This window comes from Panthera tigris, chromosome A2 (assembly GCF_018350195.1).
Source record: "Panthera tigris isolate Pti1 chromosome A2, P.tigris_Pti1_mat1.1, whole genome shotgun sequence".
NCBI lineage: Eukaryota > Metazoa > Chordata > Mammalia > Carnivora > Felidae > Panthera > Panthera tigris.
Window position 1 is genome coordinate 144,496,402 of NC_056661.1, and position 13,875 is coordinate 144,510,276.

Genomic DNA, 13,875 nt, shown 5'->3' on the forward strand with positions numbered 1-13,875 from the left:
TGTGATTTATTTGGCTTCTCATTTGTCCTAGATGTTGACGTGGTTGTTAGCCTCTCAGTTGTGAGCCGTAAGAACTGAAATTACTCAAAATACCTCACTACTTAACGGCAGATAAGACCACATCAAGTTAATGAAACATTACATCAGATGACTCAGTAAAAACATCCTACTGCCTTTTATTTAGCATCTTTTCTCCCAAGGAATAGAAAGTACTCTACAAAAATAAACGATACCTACACTTTTAGAAGTTGTGAGGTCATTTTGTTATCCTAACCTTGCCTGTGAGAGGGAGCTCTTACCATTAGACCACACTGCCTTCGAAATCCAGTTAGTTACCTTTAGTTACATTGATTAGAAGGACCACTGGGGGCCTGTCTCTTGTGGTAATATATGGTCTCCCAAATCTTTTTGAGTACTCTTTTTGAGTACTCTGTGTGCTCAGAATACCCAATAATTCTAAGTACAGTTGACCCTTGAACAGCATGAGAGATAAGGGCGCTGATCCCCCTGTGCAGTCAAATTCACGTACAACTTTGACTCCTTCAAAATTTAATAGCCTACGATCAAGCAGAAGCCTTACTGATAACATAAACAATCGATTAGCACGTGTTTTGTATGTTACATGTGTTGTATCCTGTATTCTTACAATGAAACAAGCTAAAGAAAATGTTATTAAGAAAATTATAAGGAAAACACGCTTACAGTACTGTACTACTGTGTTTATTGAAAAACAAATCCACTTATAAGCAGACCCAGAGAGTTCAAACCTGTGTTGTTCCAGGGTTGACTGTAGTTTCAAAGAAACAAAAAAAGCTCTCACCTTAGGCAGCTTTAAACTAATTAAGGACACAGAACAAGTTGCATAGACATTTAGAAATGAACAAGGAAAGAATTTCAAAATATTGTGAAATAAACTATGTTGATTTCAAAGTATTTATACAATTTCAGTTTTGATGGCGTATTTGCAAATGCACATGAGTCTGAGAATTTACTCTGTTGTGTGATAAGACCACCAGATGGTAGTGGTGATGTTAATTGCATTTAAGTGGCAGGAAAGTCAAATTTTGAAATAGAATGGTATCCGATTATCATGGTACATGTGGTTCTGTTAGAAGAAGAAGAAACCAAAGTACAAAGACATTGGAGACATGAATTTTAAAGTTGTGTTGTGTGTTTTTTTTGAAGTTTATTTATTTTGAGAGAGAGAGTGCAAAGTGGGGTAGGGGCAGAGAGAGATGAGAGAGAGAGAATAATGCCAGACAGTCCCGATGTGGGGCTCCAACTCACGAACCATGAGATCATGACCTGAGCTGAAATCAAGAGTCGGACGATTAACCGACTGAGCCACCCAGACACCCCGGAGACATGAATTTAAAACTGAACCATCAACACGTAACAATAACAGTAGCACGACTCACTTTAGATGGTTTTTTTAACGAATGTCAGTTTAACTGAGACCCAGGTAGGCTAAAGAACAAGTAGGAAAACATGAATAAAGGAATACGTTCTCCATCCTGCCATTCAGTATACTTTCTGAGCCCTATGCCAGGTACTATAGATTCTGTAGATACAGGAAATTAAAGGCTGCTCTTGCTCTTCAGGAGCACACAGGTAGGTGGTAGAGAAAAACATACCAAAGCACAATGGCAATGAGGTAAGAATTTAGTGGAAGCAAGCCTGGGGTGCTGTGGAACACAGAGGAGAGGTCCTGAGCCTTGGACCATAGGGGAGTGGAGTTGTCTGGGCTCCTTCGGGCTCACCTGAGTTCAGACTAGAAGGGTGAACGGGAAGCAAAGCTGGGAGTTGTGTTCCTGTCAAAAGGAGTGCACGCAGCGCACTGCACTGGGAAAGCGTGGAAGGGCCTCGGGGTTCACTGTAGCTAGAGGGATAAGAGTAACCACAGTTTGGAGGGCCTCGTTGGAGTGGGTCTCTCAGAAAAGCATTGATGCTAACTGTACATCCTCTGAATATCTTTCCCTCCTAGGGCTTGGGGCCCTTTCTCTGGGACATGGTGACATCCGGCATAGATAACCACACAGTGGCTCCCAACAGATGGAAAGGGAGAGCAACAAGAGCTCAAGCAAATACAACTAAAGCACTGAGGCTGAAGAATAGGAAATTCCAAAGAAATGTTAACACCCAAGTGATTTATTTATCACCTGCCATTATTCTGAATAGAAATCTCTTCGTCTGCTTCTTCTTCCTACTTCCTCTCTACCCTTTGCCACCATCCATTAATCTTTCATGCCATATAATTTAACTTCCTTAAAGTATACTGTATATGGCAACTTTCTAATACCATTTTTACTGCAAATACAGTTGTAACTAAATGTGTATACATTAAATTGCTACCATTGGAGTCTGAGTCTTGGGAGAGCTGCACTAGGCCAAGCTCTGCAGTGGGATGGGCAAAAATCTAGACGGGCAGATCTGGAAAGAGGAAGACCGTTTAATGGCAAAAGGTGACAGGGCTGGCCGGCTTCGGCTGGTGTTTTGAGCGCGATCCTATACCATCTGCGGATTCGCGGTGTAGCTTGCCGTTGAAAGTGGCATTATTTACACTGACACTCACTGGAGTAATGAAATCAAAGAGATACTAACTCCCGGGAAGCAAGAGTTTTGTGAGTTCCCAAGTGGGCAAATTTGCAGCTCTAAGGGAAGGAAGTGGGATGTCTCTGCCTCTTAGTGACGGGCCCTGAAGTTTTGCTGGCACAAGCCACTGCCTGTGCGAACTCAGGGCGAAAACTAGGGTAGTTCAAAGGAGCGTCCCATTTTCTGGGAGGCTTTTGACAGGCATTCTGAGAAGCACCATCACAATCTAAGTGTGGTCATAGAACCAAAGCAGGAGGCATTTTAAATCTCTACCTCTCCTAAGCTTGGGACACAGTAAACATGCAGGAGGCACGAGGTCTCCGCTCACCGGGCCCAAGCAGTACGAATCAGGAACAGTAAGAGCTCCAGTAAGCAGAGCTAATGTCCTGAGACCCGAGTCCATAGAAACATTGTACCTGAGCTGATTGATTTGCCACCTTCCATATTTTCGAATAGAAATTGCTTTCACGCTGTCCCTGCCGCTTTTTGTTTTTGAGGGGGAATAATTCATCAACTAACACGTATCGAGCAAAACCGACTGAAGTAGCTAGATACGGGTATCTAGGACTGAGAAACCTCTAAATGTGGTTCTCAATTAGGGCAGCCCCCACCACACACCCAGGACATTTGATAATATCTGGAGATGTTTTGGATTCTCATGACCGAGGAGGGTGCTGTTAGCATCTGGTAGTAGGTAGAAGCCAGGGATGCTGCTAAACGTCCTGCATGGCACAGGACAGCCCCCCACAGCAAAGACTTGTCTGGCTTCAAATGTTAATCGTGCCGATGCTGAGAACCCCTGTGCTAAATCTTGCACACCTGAAATCTAATCTGTCCTGTCACCAGAGGTTTTTGTTTGTTTTATTTTGTTTCTTCATAATTCTACCCCCCTCCCCACCGACTAAAAGGCAAGCAGTTTTTGCTACATTTAAAAAAAAAAATTGTTTCCTGAATTTGGCAGTTTCCATCAAAAATTAAAATACAGCATAACTGATATACAATCCCACTTCTAAGAATTCATTCTATAAATAGACTCCCCCAAAATATACAACATAGTATGTAAAGATAGACTAAAAACTACCTAAATGCCCTTTAAAAGATGGCTGGTTAAATAAATCATGGTGTACCTCTACAATACAATGCTTTGCAGCCATTGTTATGAATCATGAATGAATGAAGCAGTTTTATACATTCCAAAATAGAATCATTTCAGAGATGTGTTGTTGGCGAAACAAGCAAGGTACAAAAAGATACCAAAGAGTATGCTGCCATTTATATTTTTTAGGAAGGAGTAGAAAGGGGGAAATAGTGAGTGTGTGTGTGTAAATAAGCTTGCATATAAAGAGACTATCCCTGCAAAGCTACACAAGAAATAGGGAACAGTAGTCACCTCTGTACTCAAGGTCTGGAGTACTGGCATTATATGCCCTTGGGTACCATTTGAATGTTTTCAAAATTATATTTACTGTCTATTCAAAAGTGCTAATTTTTCAATTTTTTGGTTTAGTCACAATTTTCAATCTGAGCCATATCAATATATTACCTATTCAAAAGAACTCAAGAGAATAGGTAATACATTGATATGTCTCAGATATTTTTAAAAGTATACATTGGAAAATCTTGCTTTCTGTCTCCTATCCAACCTACTCCCACAACTCCCTTCCCCCCACACACACCAAGGAAAATAATTTCAATGGTTTCTTTTGTGTCCTTCCAAAATTTCTGTATGCAAATATAAGTAAATTCAAATATATATTCTAATACCCCCCTTTTCATACACAAAAGATAGCATACTAAAAACCCTGTTCTGTACATTGTAGGTCATGCTAATTTAAAAATGTGTCTGTATTTGGCTGAGCACATAGCAATGTATCATAAGCCTTTTGTGACTTTGATTCTTTACTGTCGTGTCCTCTCTGCCTCAGGTGGAACAAAATTGGGCCACGTTACAAGGAGGTGAGATGACCATCCAGACGACGCAAGCATCAGAGGCCACCCAGGCCGTGGCGTCACTGGCAGAGGCCGCAGTGGCAGCTTCTCAGGAGATGCAACAGGGAGCTACAGTCACCATGGCACTCAACAGGTGGAGGCAGGGGTGGGGGACTAGATGAGGATAGTGGATCTGCCCCTGCCTGTAGGTTGTAAAGAGAAATGTTGCACTTCAGTTTGTCACAGTTAGCAGTTGGAGCTTAATCCTCTCAGCCCACGGAGTATCGTCATTTGACGTATAACCAGCCTTTCCCAGCCTGTTCCTGCGCTCCGTCACCCGCCCCCACAGCCAGTCCTGCCTTCTGACTTCCAGCTCGAGTCTGCTGGTCAAGAGACCGTGATCCCTTTTCCTTTCTCCTATTCTGTGCCCTTTAACAAACCAAAAAACGCAAGGTTTGAGGACTTTGTGTTTTTAATGGGACCAAAGGATATAATAAAGCAAGAAGCTTCAGGATTGATTTTCTATTTACCCTACAAAACAAATTGCTTTTAGTCATTCTTTCACTTCTACAAAAGAAACCAGCTTTTTTTTTTTTTTACATTTATTTATTTATTTATTTAATTATTTATTTTTGAGAGAGAGAGAGAGAGAGAGAGAGAGAGAGAGACAGAGTGCAAGGGGAGGGGCAGAGAGAGGGAGACGCAGGCTCCAGGCTCTGAGGTGTCAGCACAGAGCCTGACGTGGGGCTCGAACTCACGAACCACGAGATCATGACCTGAGCTGAAGTCGGACGCTTAACCGACTGAGCCACCCAGGCGCCCCTACACTTATTTATTTTTGAGAGACAGAAACAGTGAGAGGGGGAGGGACAGAGAGAAGGAGACACAGAATCCGAAGCAGGCTCCAGGCTCCGAGCTTTCAGCACAGAGCCCGACGCAGGGCTCGAACCCACGAACCGTGAGATCAGGACCTGAGCCGAAGTCGGATGCTTAACTGACTGAGCCACCCAGTCACCCTGAAACTACTTTTTGTTAGGGACATTAATCCATTTAATCCATGTTGAGAGCTGATTTTACTGACTTTCCCGGAAATGTTTCCCTTATCAGTGACTTTCTGAAATCAGTTTTGGCTTACTGGGAAAAATCATTGAAATATTTCTTTTCAGGGATGTTTAGGAAGGGTGCTGCAGAATGGGACACTCCAGTGATTGAAGGTTTCCAAAACTAAATTATATTGTTCCCTGCTTGGTTTCCTTCTGTTGGTTCTGTTGACAGAAAAGATCATCCCCACATCATTCTTTTTCTTCTTCATTGCGGACATAATTTTATTTTCCAGCGGACCCAGGCATTTTAACCAATATTTAAGAGTGTGGGCCTTGAAGCCAGACAGTCTGGGTTTAAACTACAACTCCATCACCCACTTAGCTGTTTGACCTTGGATAATTTACTTGAACTCAGTGCCCAGGCTTTCCTCTTCTGTAAAATGGGGATAAAAACAGCAGCTACCCCTGTTGGGTAGGGGTGTTGTGAGAACTGAGAAAGCCAATGCGTGCGAGATCCGTAGATCAGTGCCTGGCATACAGTAGGTCTGCTGCCACCATTATGTGCACAGCTGTTGTTAGTTTCAGACAGTCACTGAACTCTTAGGACATGCCTACACTCTGCTAGGTAAGGCTGTAAATAAACAGCGCTCTAAGATACCATGCCTGCCCTCAAAGAAGTCATGTTATTAACACTGGGGAAATTGACTTAAGTAAAACAGTTAGTGAACACTATTCCTCAGAATTTAATGCACCATTGAATCATGTAGTACACACCACGAGCATTGCAGAAATTCAGAGGAAGGGGATCACCTCCTCCAAAATAGAAGAGTCAGCCGAAGTTTAGATCGGTTGTGATAAATAACTAGAAAGCCTCGATAAGCTGATGCGCAAATGACTTCCGTGTGGCTGTATAGTATGGGGGGCTGAGAAGAAGGTTCTGAGGTCACATAGATTCAGGTTCGAATTCTAGCTCTGCCACTTACTAGCCATTTGATCTTGAGAAATTTAACCCCTAGGCCTTGGTTTCCTCATCATTATAAGGCTAATTCTCATCATATGGAATTAAAAAAGTTTCACGGAGATGATGTAAATAAAACTCTCATCGAGGTACACAGCCCCTAGTTAGTACTTCAGGAATTACAGTTATCATGTATTTTTCATTTTTTTAAGGTTTTATTTTAAAGTAATCACTATACCCAACGTGGGGCACAAACTCACAACCCCAAGACCAAGAGTCACATGCTCTACCAACTAAGCCAGCCAGGCACCCGAGGGTTATCATTTAAGTTGTATTTTCAATTTTGTGTATTCAGAATCGCTTATAATGAGAACAGATTAGCAATAGAAGGTTAGGAAGAGGCGGACCAGGTGTGATTTGTTAAAGACTTGGAAACTAAAGTAGTAAGAGTGGTGGTAAAGTGACTGAGTTTGAAGGGAGTGTGGCCAGACTTGGTGGTTGATTAGGTATGGAGTTCACGAGCGTGCGCACACACGCACACGCACGCACGCACGCACTCACCCAGGGGTACTCTAAGTGACCTGGGATTGAAACTTTTTTTCTTAGCCCATTGAACCATGTGGCTTTGCAATAACCTGGAAGTCTTATTTGACCCCTTACGCTTTGGCCCAACCCCACTCCTTTGAGAAAGGACCACAAATAAACTTCCTAAAAAAGCCATGGCCGGGGTAGGAACCTCCCTCTGGCCTGGTAACCCCTTACTGTGGCATGGAGCCTACCCATTAAAGACCAGCAAAACTTGATTTCATTGAGCCAGCACCTTGGATATTCCAGTGAAGTGTGAGTGTCCTGGGAACCCTACACATAGTGGAAAATATGAGGCCCATTCTGGCTCCCTTTAGTGTAAGGAGCAGGGCTTATTTCTAAAGGCAAAGAGAGTAATGGTTTCCCCTGAGGGCTTGTTAACAAACTCAGATGCAGCTGCGGTGGCTATAGTGTTTACTCCAAAGGAAGGAGAACATGGTTCACTGTGGCACGTAGGAGGAGTAAAGATGTTGAAATCTGTTTGCAATCAGTTCAGAACCCAGTGAGTGTTGGGGGATGGTGTTTTGCAGCCTCTGCTGAGGGTGAAGAAACCAAGCCTGGCAATGAAGACTAGACTAGAGCAGGCTACTAGGGGCTTTCTGATTCCAAGAGAGGTAACCCACTGGCCAGTGGCAGGAAGTTTGGACTTAAGACACGCACCCTTGGTGTTTGCTGCTTTGTGGGATGAGATGATACTCCCAGCCTCACCACAGAATTTGTTGCTGGAAATTATCTTAGAACTACACTGAGAAATCCAGTCTTTGTTCCCATGGTAACAAAGTGATTTCTTAGCGCTGGTTCCTTCTAGCCTCTTTCAGGTGCGGTTGGAATAAGCATGGTTCTTTACTGATCACCTGCCCTCACCTGCCCTCCGCTGCGCCGTAAGCGGCAGATGTGGGCGCAGAGTGAGGGGAGAGAGGGAAGCCGCACAGCATGGCAGGTGTGGAATAAGAAGACAGAGGAGCTCCTTCACCTGTTGGAGGGGAGATGGGGATAAGGACAGATGCAGGACAGACCTGTTTTTCAACCACGCTGTTTAAGAGTTTTGTGTAACAAGTCAGAACAAGGGCCCCGGGCTCAAACAGCCCACCCTGGCATTATAAATAATCCAAAGAGGTATGGAGAAACGGTCATTAAAAAATTTGGAAACTAGTTAATTTTTTAATTATTTTCAAAATACATATAAATCAGCATCTTTAGAAAGGAGATGGGGAGAGAATCAAAATGAACAAATGAAGTGCAGAGCATTACAGCTGGAAAAAAAAAAAAAGTATTCAGCCAAACAACCAGAGGGGAAAGGAAGTGAAATCATCATGTGATTTGTTGCGATAAAAAGGTTAATTTGATGTTTCAGTGTGTTGGTTAAGCTGTCCTGGATTATATTCCCTCTTAAACAAGTAAATTTAAGTCAGTACAGCCCTTGCATATACAGATACATGATAAGTATTTATAGACTGAGTCTACATTTGCTCTAGTAGAAATTGATGCTGTGCTGTCGACACGAAGACAGTTTTTACCGTCTCCTGTGACTTGGCGCTATGGGAAAGCAAAGGCTCTCATTGAGTCCTCTTGTTCCGGAACTTAGAGTTGCTTTTCTTTTGCTGTGAAGACACTGGGTTCAAAAAAAAAAGTGAATCATATTTTTGAGGAAAAATTGACTGGTTTTTTTTTTAAATGAAAGTACTATTGACTTAAAATTAGACATATTTGTCAAAAACTTGTGAAGCGGTAGCTTAAAGCCCTTTTCATCCCTCTTCATCTTAGAAGTAAAGGTCCTCTTTTTCTAGCAGTAAGTTTGCCCTCTCTCCATGAAATCTCGTGTCAGTGGTTTTAAAGTAGATTTGGAAATGAAGGCCTGCTGACCACAGGAGTCATAGTTGTCTTTATGCCCCCATGGAAAAGATCCCTCCCTCGCTGCTTTGCCTCTGGCCTCTGGCAGCCGATGAAATAACTGACCTCACTGGCCTATGGGCCTGTCATCCCCCTTGGACTGCTGCTCCCAGGTTGCACTAGGGTTGTGCTCGTTCACAGCCTTTCTTCTACCAAACATATTTTAGAAAGATGTTAAAGAAAATGACCTCGGGGCACCTGGGTGGCTCAGTCGGTTAAGCATCCGACTTCGGCTCAGGTCATGATCTTACGGTTTGTGAGTTCGAGCCCCGCGTCAGGCTCTGTGCTGACAGCTCAGAGCCTGCTTCAGATTCTGTGTCTCCTCTCTCTGCCCCTCCCCAACTTGTGCTCTGTCTCTCTGTGTCTCTCAAAAAATAAATAAATGTAAAAAATTTAAAAAAGAAAAGAAAGAAAAAATGACCTCAAATGTTTAGAGCTTCAGGCATGATGAAATAGGTGTGATTGGGTATAGGTGCACATCCACGTCAGGGTGGCTGCCCTCCCTTCATCGCCTGTAAAATTCCACACCGAAAACACGTGTCCAGGGGTTCCAAGACTGGCAGGACGTCACCTTTGATGGTCACAGAAATAAAATTATACACATTGTGATAAAAACTGGGGAATGAACAGTCAATGAGGTAACGTGTAAACAAAGATAGTATTTCCATATAAGCAGTTTTCATATACAGCTTCCTTCTTGCAAATACCACACTGCTGCAGCTTTTTGGAAAGAACAGACTCTTCAGCTTTCTAGGAAGTCTCAGGCCAGAGTATGAAATATTTTTGTCATTAATCAATGACACCTGGGTACTGCAAACTTGGCTGGTAGTGTTATCTGACATAAGTTTCTTAGAAAAATATTAAAGATTAAGGATGTAGACACTAAATCATCACTCATTTTACTATATCTAATAAAAACTCTTGAAGGACTTTGAAATTAAAGTCTACCATGTAAAGTGTAAAGAATAGCCTTGGTAGGAATTCCAGATCAAAGGTCCCCTTTAGTTCTAAATTCATGTTATAGATACCATGGAATGACTGGCTTTGGACATCACATCACCAAGAAGTGTGCCTCTGAGTGGAGGGTGATCTTAATTTTTACGGACTGCACGTGCACTCCATGACTGGTGAGCTTTTTGCTCAGGCTCAGTTAGTCCCCAAATGTTTACGAATGGGGGCGCCTGGCTGACTCAGGGGAGCATGGGACTCTTGATCTTGGGGTTGTGAGTTCGAGCCCCACAGTGGGTGTAGAGATTACTTTAAAAATATATATATATATTTATATTATTCATAAATATATAAAAATATATAATAAATATATAATATAAATATTATTCACAACTATTGTAAGTATATATAATATTTATGAAGGAAGCAAATAAATTTGAAATATATAACTATAACCTTGAACTAAGTCAAAGGAAGCCTGGAAATTAAAAGTTGCCACAGATAAATGACGAGGAAAAAAAGCAGGGGGATCAGCAATTTTAATTTATTTATTATTTTGAATAAAGGTCGGAATGTTTACGTGGGGAAACAGTGTTAGGTGAAAAAAGCAGGCTATAAAACTGTAGCAGTAAGTGTAATCCTCATTATTAGCTGTTTAAAGCTGTATTTAAGATTAGAAGGAAATAACTTATGTCTGTGATATTTTTAAAGTTTCTTTTATACTTAATGAAATTTTTACAAGCCTTCCGCATGTATTTTATTATCAGAAAAAGATAGCTTGAACACGGACATAAAAATTAAGTCAAGTTAGGAAGAGAGTGGGAATATTCTATTTAATGAGACTTTTCTATCCATTGGGTTTCTTTGACTGCTTCCTAGAATCCTTATATTCCCCCAGGGAAATGATAGTGTCAGTTGCTTTACTTGTCTGCTGGCTTTCTTAAATGAAAGTGACACATGAGTGAGTGTGGTACATGTTGCTTTGCCCATAGTCAGGACATGTCTACCCTAACCAGTCCACGGTCCCTCACCCAACCCCGCCTACAGCTTGTGACCACGAAGTGTGCCTGCCAGAGTTAGGCAAAGTCTGCAACTCAGAGCAAAGCTTATTCATCTGGCTTATTTGGTGTCAAATCCAGGCCTTTGCCGCCCCCCCCCCCCCGCTAAACTAAATGACACCACCTCCTCCACTCTGAGCCCACGTTTGATACTCCTTCAGGAATTGTGCAGAGTGGGAGCTGACACTTTCCCAGGAGAGGTGCTGAATTTCTGCTTCTTTCGCATTTTAACATCTCTGAAATTTGAATGGTAAACCACACTACTACAATTGTCAGGCTTTTTTTTTTTTTCCTTGCTTGCTGGCACATAAAATAATGGTGCATTTTTAGTTTGTGGTATCATAGAATCAATAAAAATGGGTATTTGTGCATTTGGGACCAGCATATCACAAGAAGAAAGGAAAATAGGGTACAAACTGCCAGAATAGTGCTCACTATAAACAGATGGTTAATACCTATCTATTCTGCAAAGTGTTTGCAAGGAAGGGAGATTTTATTGTTTCTTTGTGTTTCTAGAGGCTGGGAGTTTGGGCTTATGGTGATCATTTAAAATTTCAAGCCTTAATTTAGCACTGCCCACATGTACAGTGAGGCAAAGAGAAAACCTAGACTTTGCAGGATGTTAGTGTGTTAGCCATTACTTTGTACTTGAAGTCGCGCGTGTAAACCACATTGTTACTATTTAATATTAATTGAATAGCCAGTCCACGTTGTTGACTCCTCGTACTGTCATCCTCGGCTACAAAAGGGTCGTTTTTGTTTTGTCTATTTGGGTTTTTTTGAGCAGCAGGCAAAAGTTTATTGGAGACAAGATCAGAAAGGAAGAATAGTATGAAAGCTCTCTTTACAGAGAGGGGACATTCAAAAGTGAATGTCCCCAAAAGGGCAGTTTTAGGTAATCTGCCTAGTGTTACCATAAAGAGAAAAGAGAACAAGAAAACCTTGTAATTACCAACCAGAAAGGCTTTCGCGCTGTCAATGTGGATCATACCTTCCACTGGCAGTGAGTGCCTTCTGTCCTCAAACACCCATTTCCTAGATTTAAAGAAAATCTCACATTAGCTCTTTAAATCTGTAAGACTTGGGGTTTCTCTAGCTACTTACTGTTACCATTTAAAAATTCCCCTGGCTCTCCCAAGCAGCAGTGGACTCCAGTATTCGCTGGTAGGCTCATACCCATGGAGTCGGTAGAGAGATCCAAGGAAGCGTCGGAAGGATGGTTTGTCTCGCTGCAGTGCTGTACCTTTATCCAACTTACACGTCCCCCTCTCCTGTTCCTGTGCCCACAGCGAAGCCGCCGCCCATGCTGTCGCCACACTGGCCGAGGCTACCTTGCAAGGAGGGGGACAGATCGTCTTGTCTGGGGAAACCGCAGCAGCTGTCGGAGCACTTACTGGAGTCCAAGATGCTAATGGTAAGAGAGCATAAATATTTTATGGAATGTCTTCCCCGTTTCCACTTAAACCTTCATGACATGACTGACAGCAGACCCTTCAGAAAGAGGTTGAGCTTTGATTTGAGTTTTTCTTTATTGATAGGCAATTGATGCCTAGGAAAATTCTAGGAGCCTCTGATTCCTTTCACTAGGAGGAGACTTGGGGTTTTCTGAGGGAAAAAAAAAATCCATGATAACGCATATCTAACTGAAATGCTTATTTGAAAACTGTTTCGCTGTGACAGGACTTACCAAGAGGTACTTTAAAATTTGCCACGGGCCACATTTTGTCCTTTACTCTCCCATGGGGTAGATCAATGTCCTCTGCTATAGCAGAGGTCCTCCCATGGGCGGGTGCGTTGTGGTAGGGTAGAACGTTCCATCTTGAGAAAGGCACCACCGTCTCACACAGATCAGCCAGCAAGCTGTGACAAGGGCACTTTTCTGGTTGGTGCTCTGAGTCTGCATCCTGTTAAATGTGTCCTCACCAAGGACCTCTGGATTTAGCCAGTTACACACGCCCACCCTTCCCTTCTTTCCCGGCTCTTTGACTACCTGGATATTGGTGATTTCCTGAATAAACAAAAGGGATAAAGTTCATAGAAATATGGTGGCAAAAATTTACAACTCCAGCCCAGCTCTTTGGATCCACTTCGGCAGGCTCCAGAAGTCAGTTACCAAGACTTGGGCTGCCCTGGGAAGTGCCTCAGAAGTCTGGGTCAAAACGGAGGACCAGCCCCATTTGGCTGATTATTTATTGAATTTTTAAAATGAAACGTGTATATATGTATGTATGTGTGTGTGTGTGTATATATATATATATATGTATATATATATATATATATATATATATATATATGTATATATATATATATATGTATATATATATATATATGTACGTATATATACATATGTACATATGCATATACATACATACATACACTGCTGGTACTACTACTACTCTACTAGGTTAAGTAGAACAAACTAAGTACTTCATGGTTTTTGGAGATTTCTTTTGTCTTAAAAAGAGGATAAATAATAACATACTTTTATTTAGGCAGAAAGTTCCTTACTGACATTAGTAGCTGGAAGAAAAGTGCCTGGAACTTTTTAAAGGATAGGTCCCTCATCAGTGAATAGAGTTAGTTGGAAAAGTCTTTGGAGAAAGACCCCAAGTTGTGTCCTCCTTTGGAAGTGGGAAGAGGAATGTGTTTGTGTCTGTCACCCAAAGAAGAATTAACACAAGAAATGTAAAGAGCCACTGTGGCTTCTGAGAATCATTTTCCTAAAAAAAAACAAACAACAAAAAAAATAAAAAACTACAATTATAGTCTGCTTTTTCTGTAGGGCTAGGGCTTCCATGAACTAACCCTAACAGGGATAGGCTTGATCTTAGCCAGAACACTGCAGGATAAAGGGCATCTTCCAGCCGTGTAT

At 42.0% G+C, this 13,875-nt stretch overlaps 1 protein-coding gene across 6 annotated transcripts in view; it reads left to right on the top strand.

Moving 5' to 3' along the window:
- The window catches only part of NRF1 (nuclear respiratory factor 1), a 144,016-nt gene that overhangs the window by 99,899 nt on the left and 30,242 nt on the right, over nucleotides 1-13,875 (top strand). For 4 of the 6 annotated variants that reach the window (XR_006212616.1, XM_042972093.1, XM_042972116.1 and 1 more), the window contains exons 9-11: nucleotides 1,985-2,143; nucleotides 4,518-4,675; nucleotides 12,293-12,417. Coding sequence is in view for 5 of the 6 variants with exons in the window: in XM_042972093.1 (XP_042828027.1) it covers nucleotides 1,985-2,143; nucleotides 4,518-4,675; nucleotides 12,293-12,417 (442 nt within the window). In the remaining variant the exon portion in view is untranslated. The remainder of the gene's footprint in view (nucleotides 1-1,984; nucleotides 2,144-4,517; nucleotides 4,676-12,292; nucleotides 12,418-13,875) is intronic. The other 2 variants (XM_042972104.1, XM_042972122.1) reach the window with 2 other exon arrangements.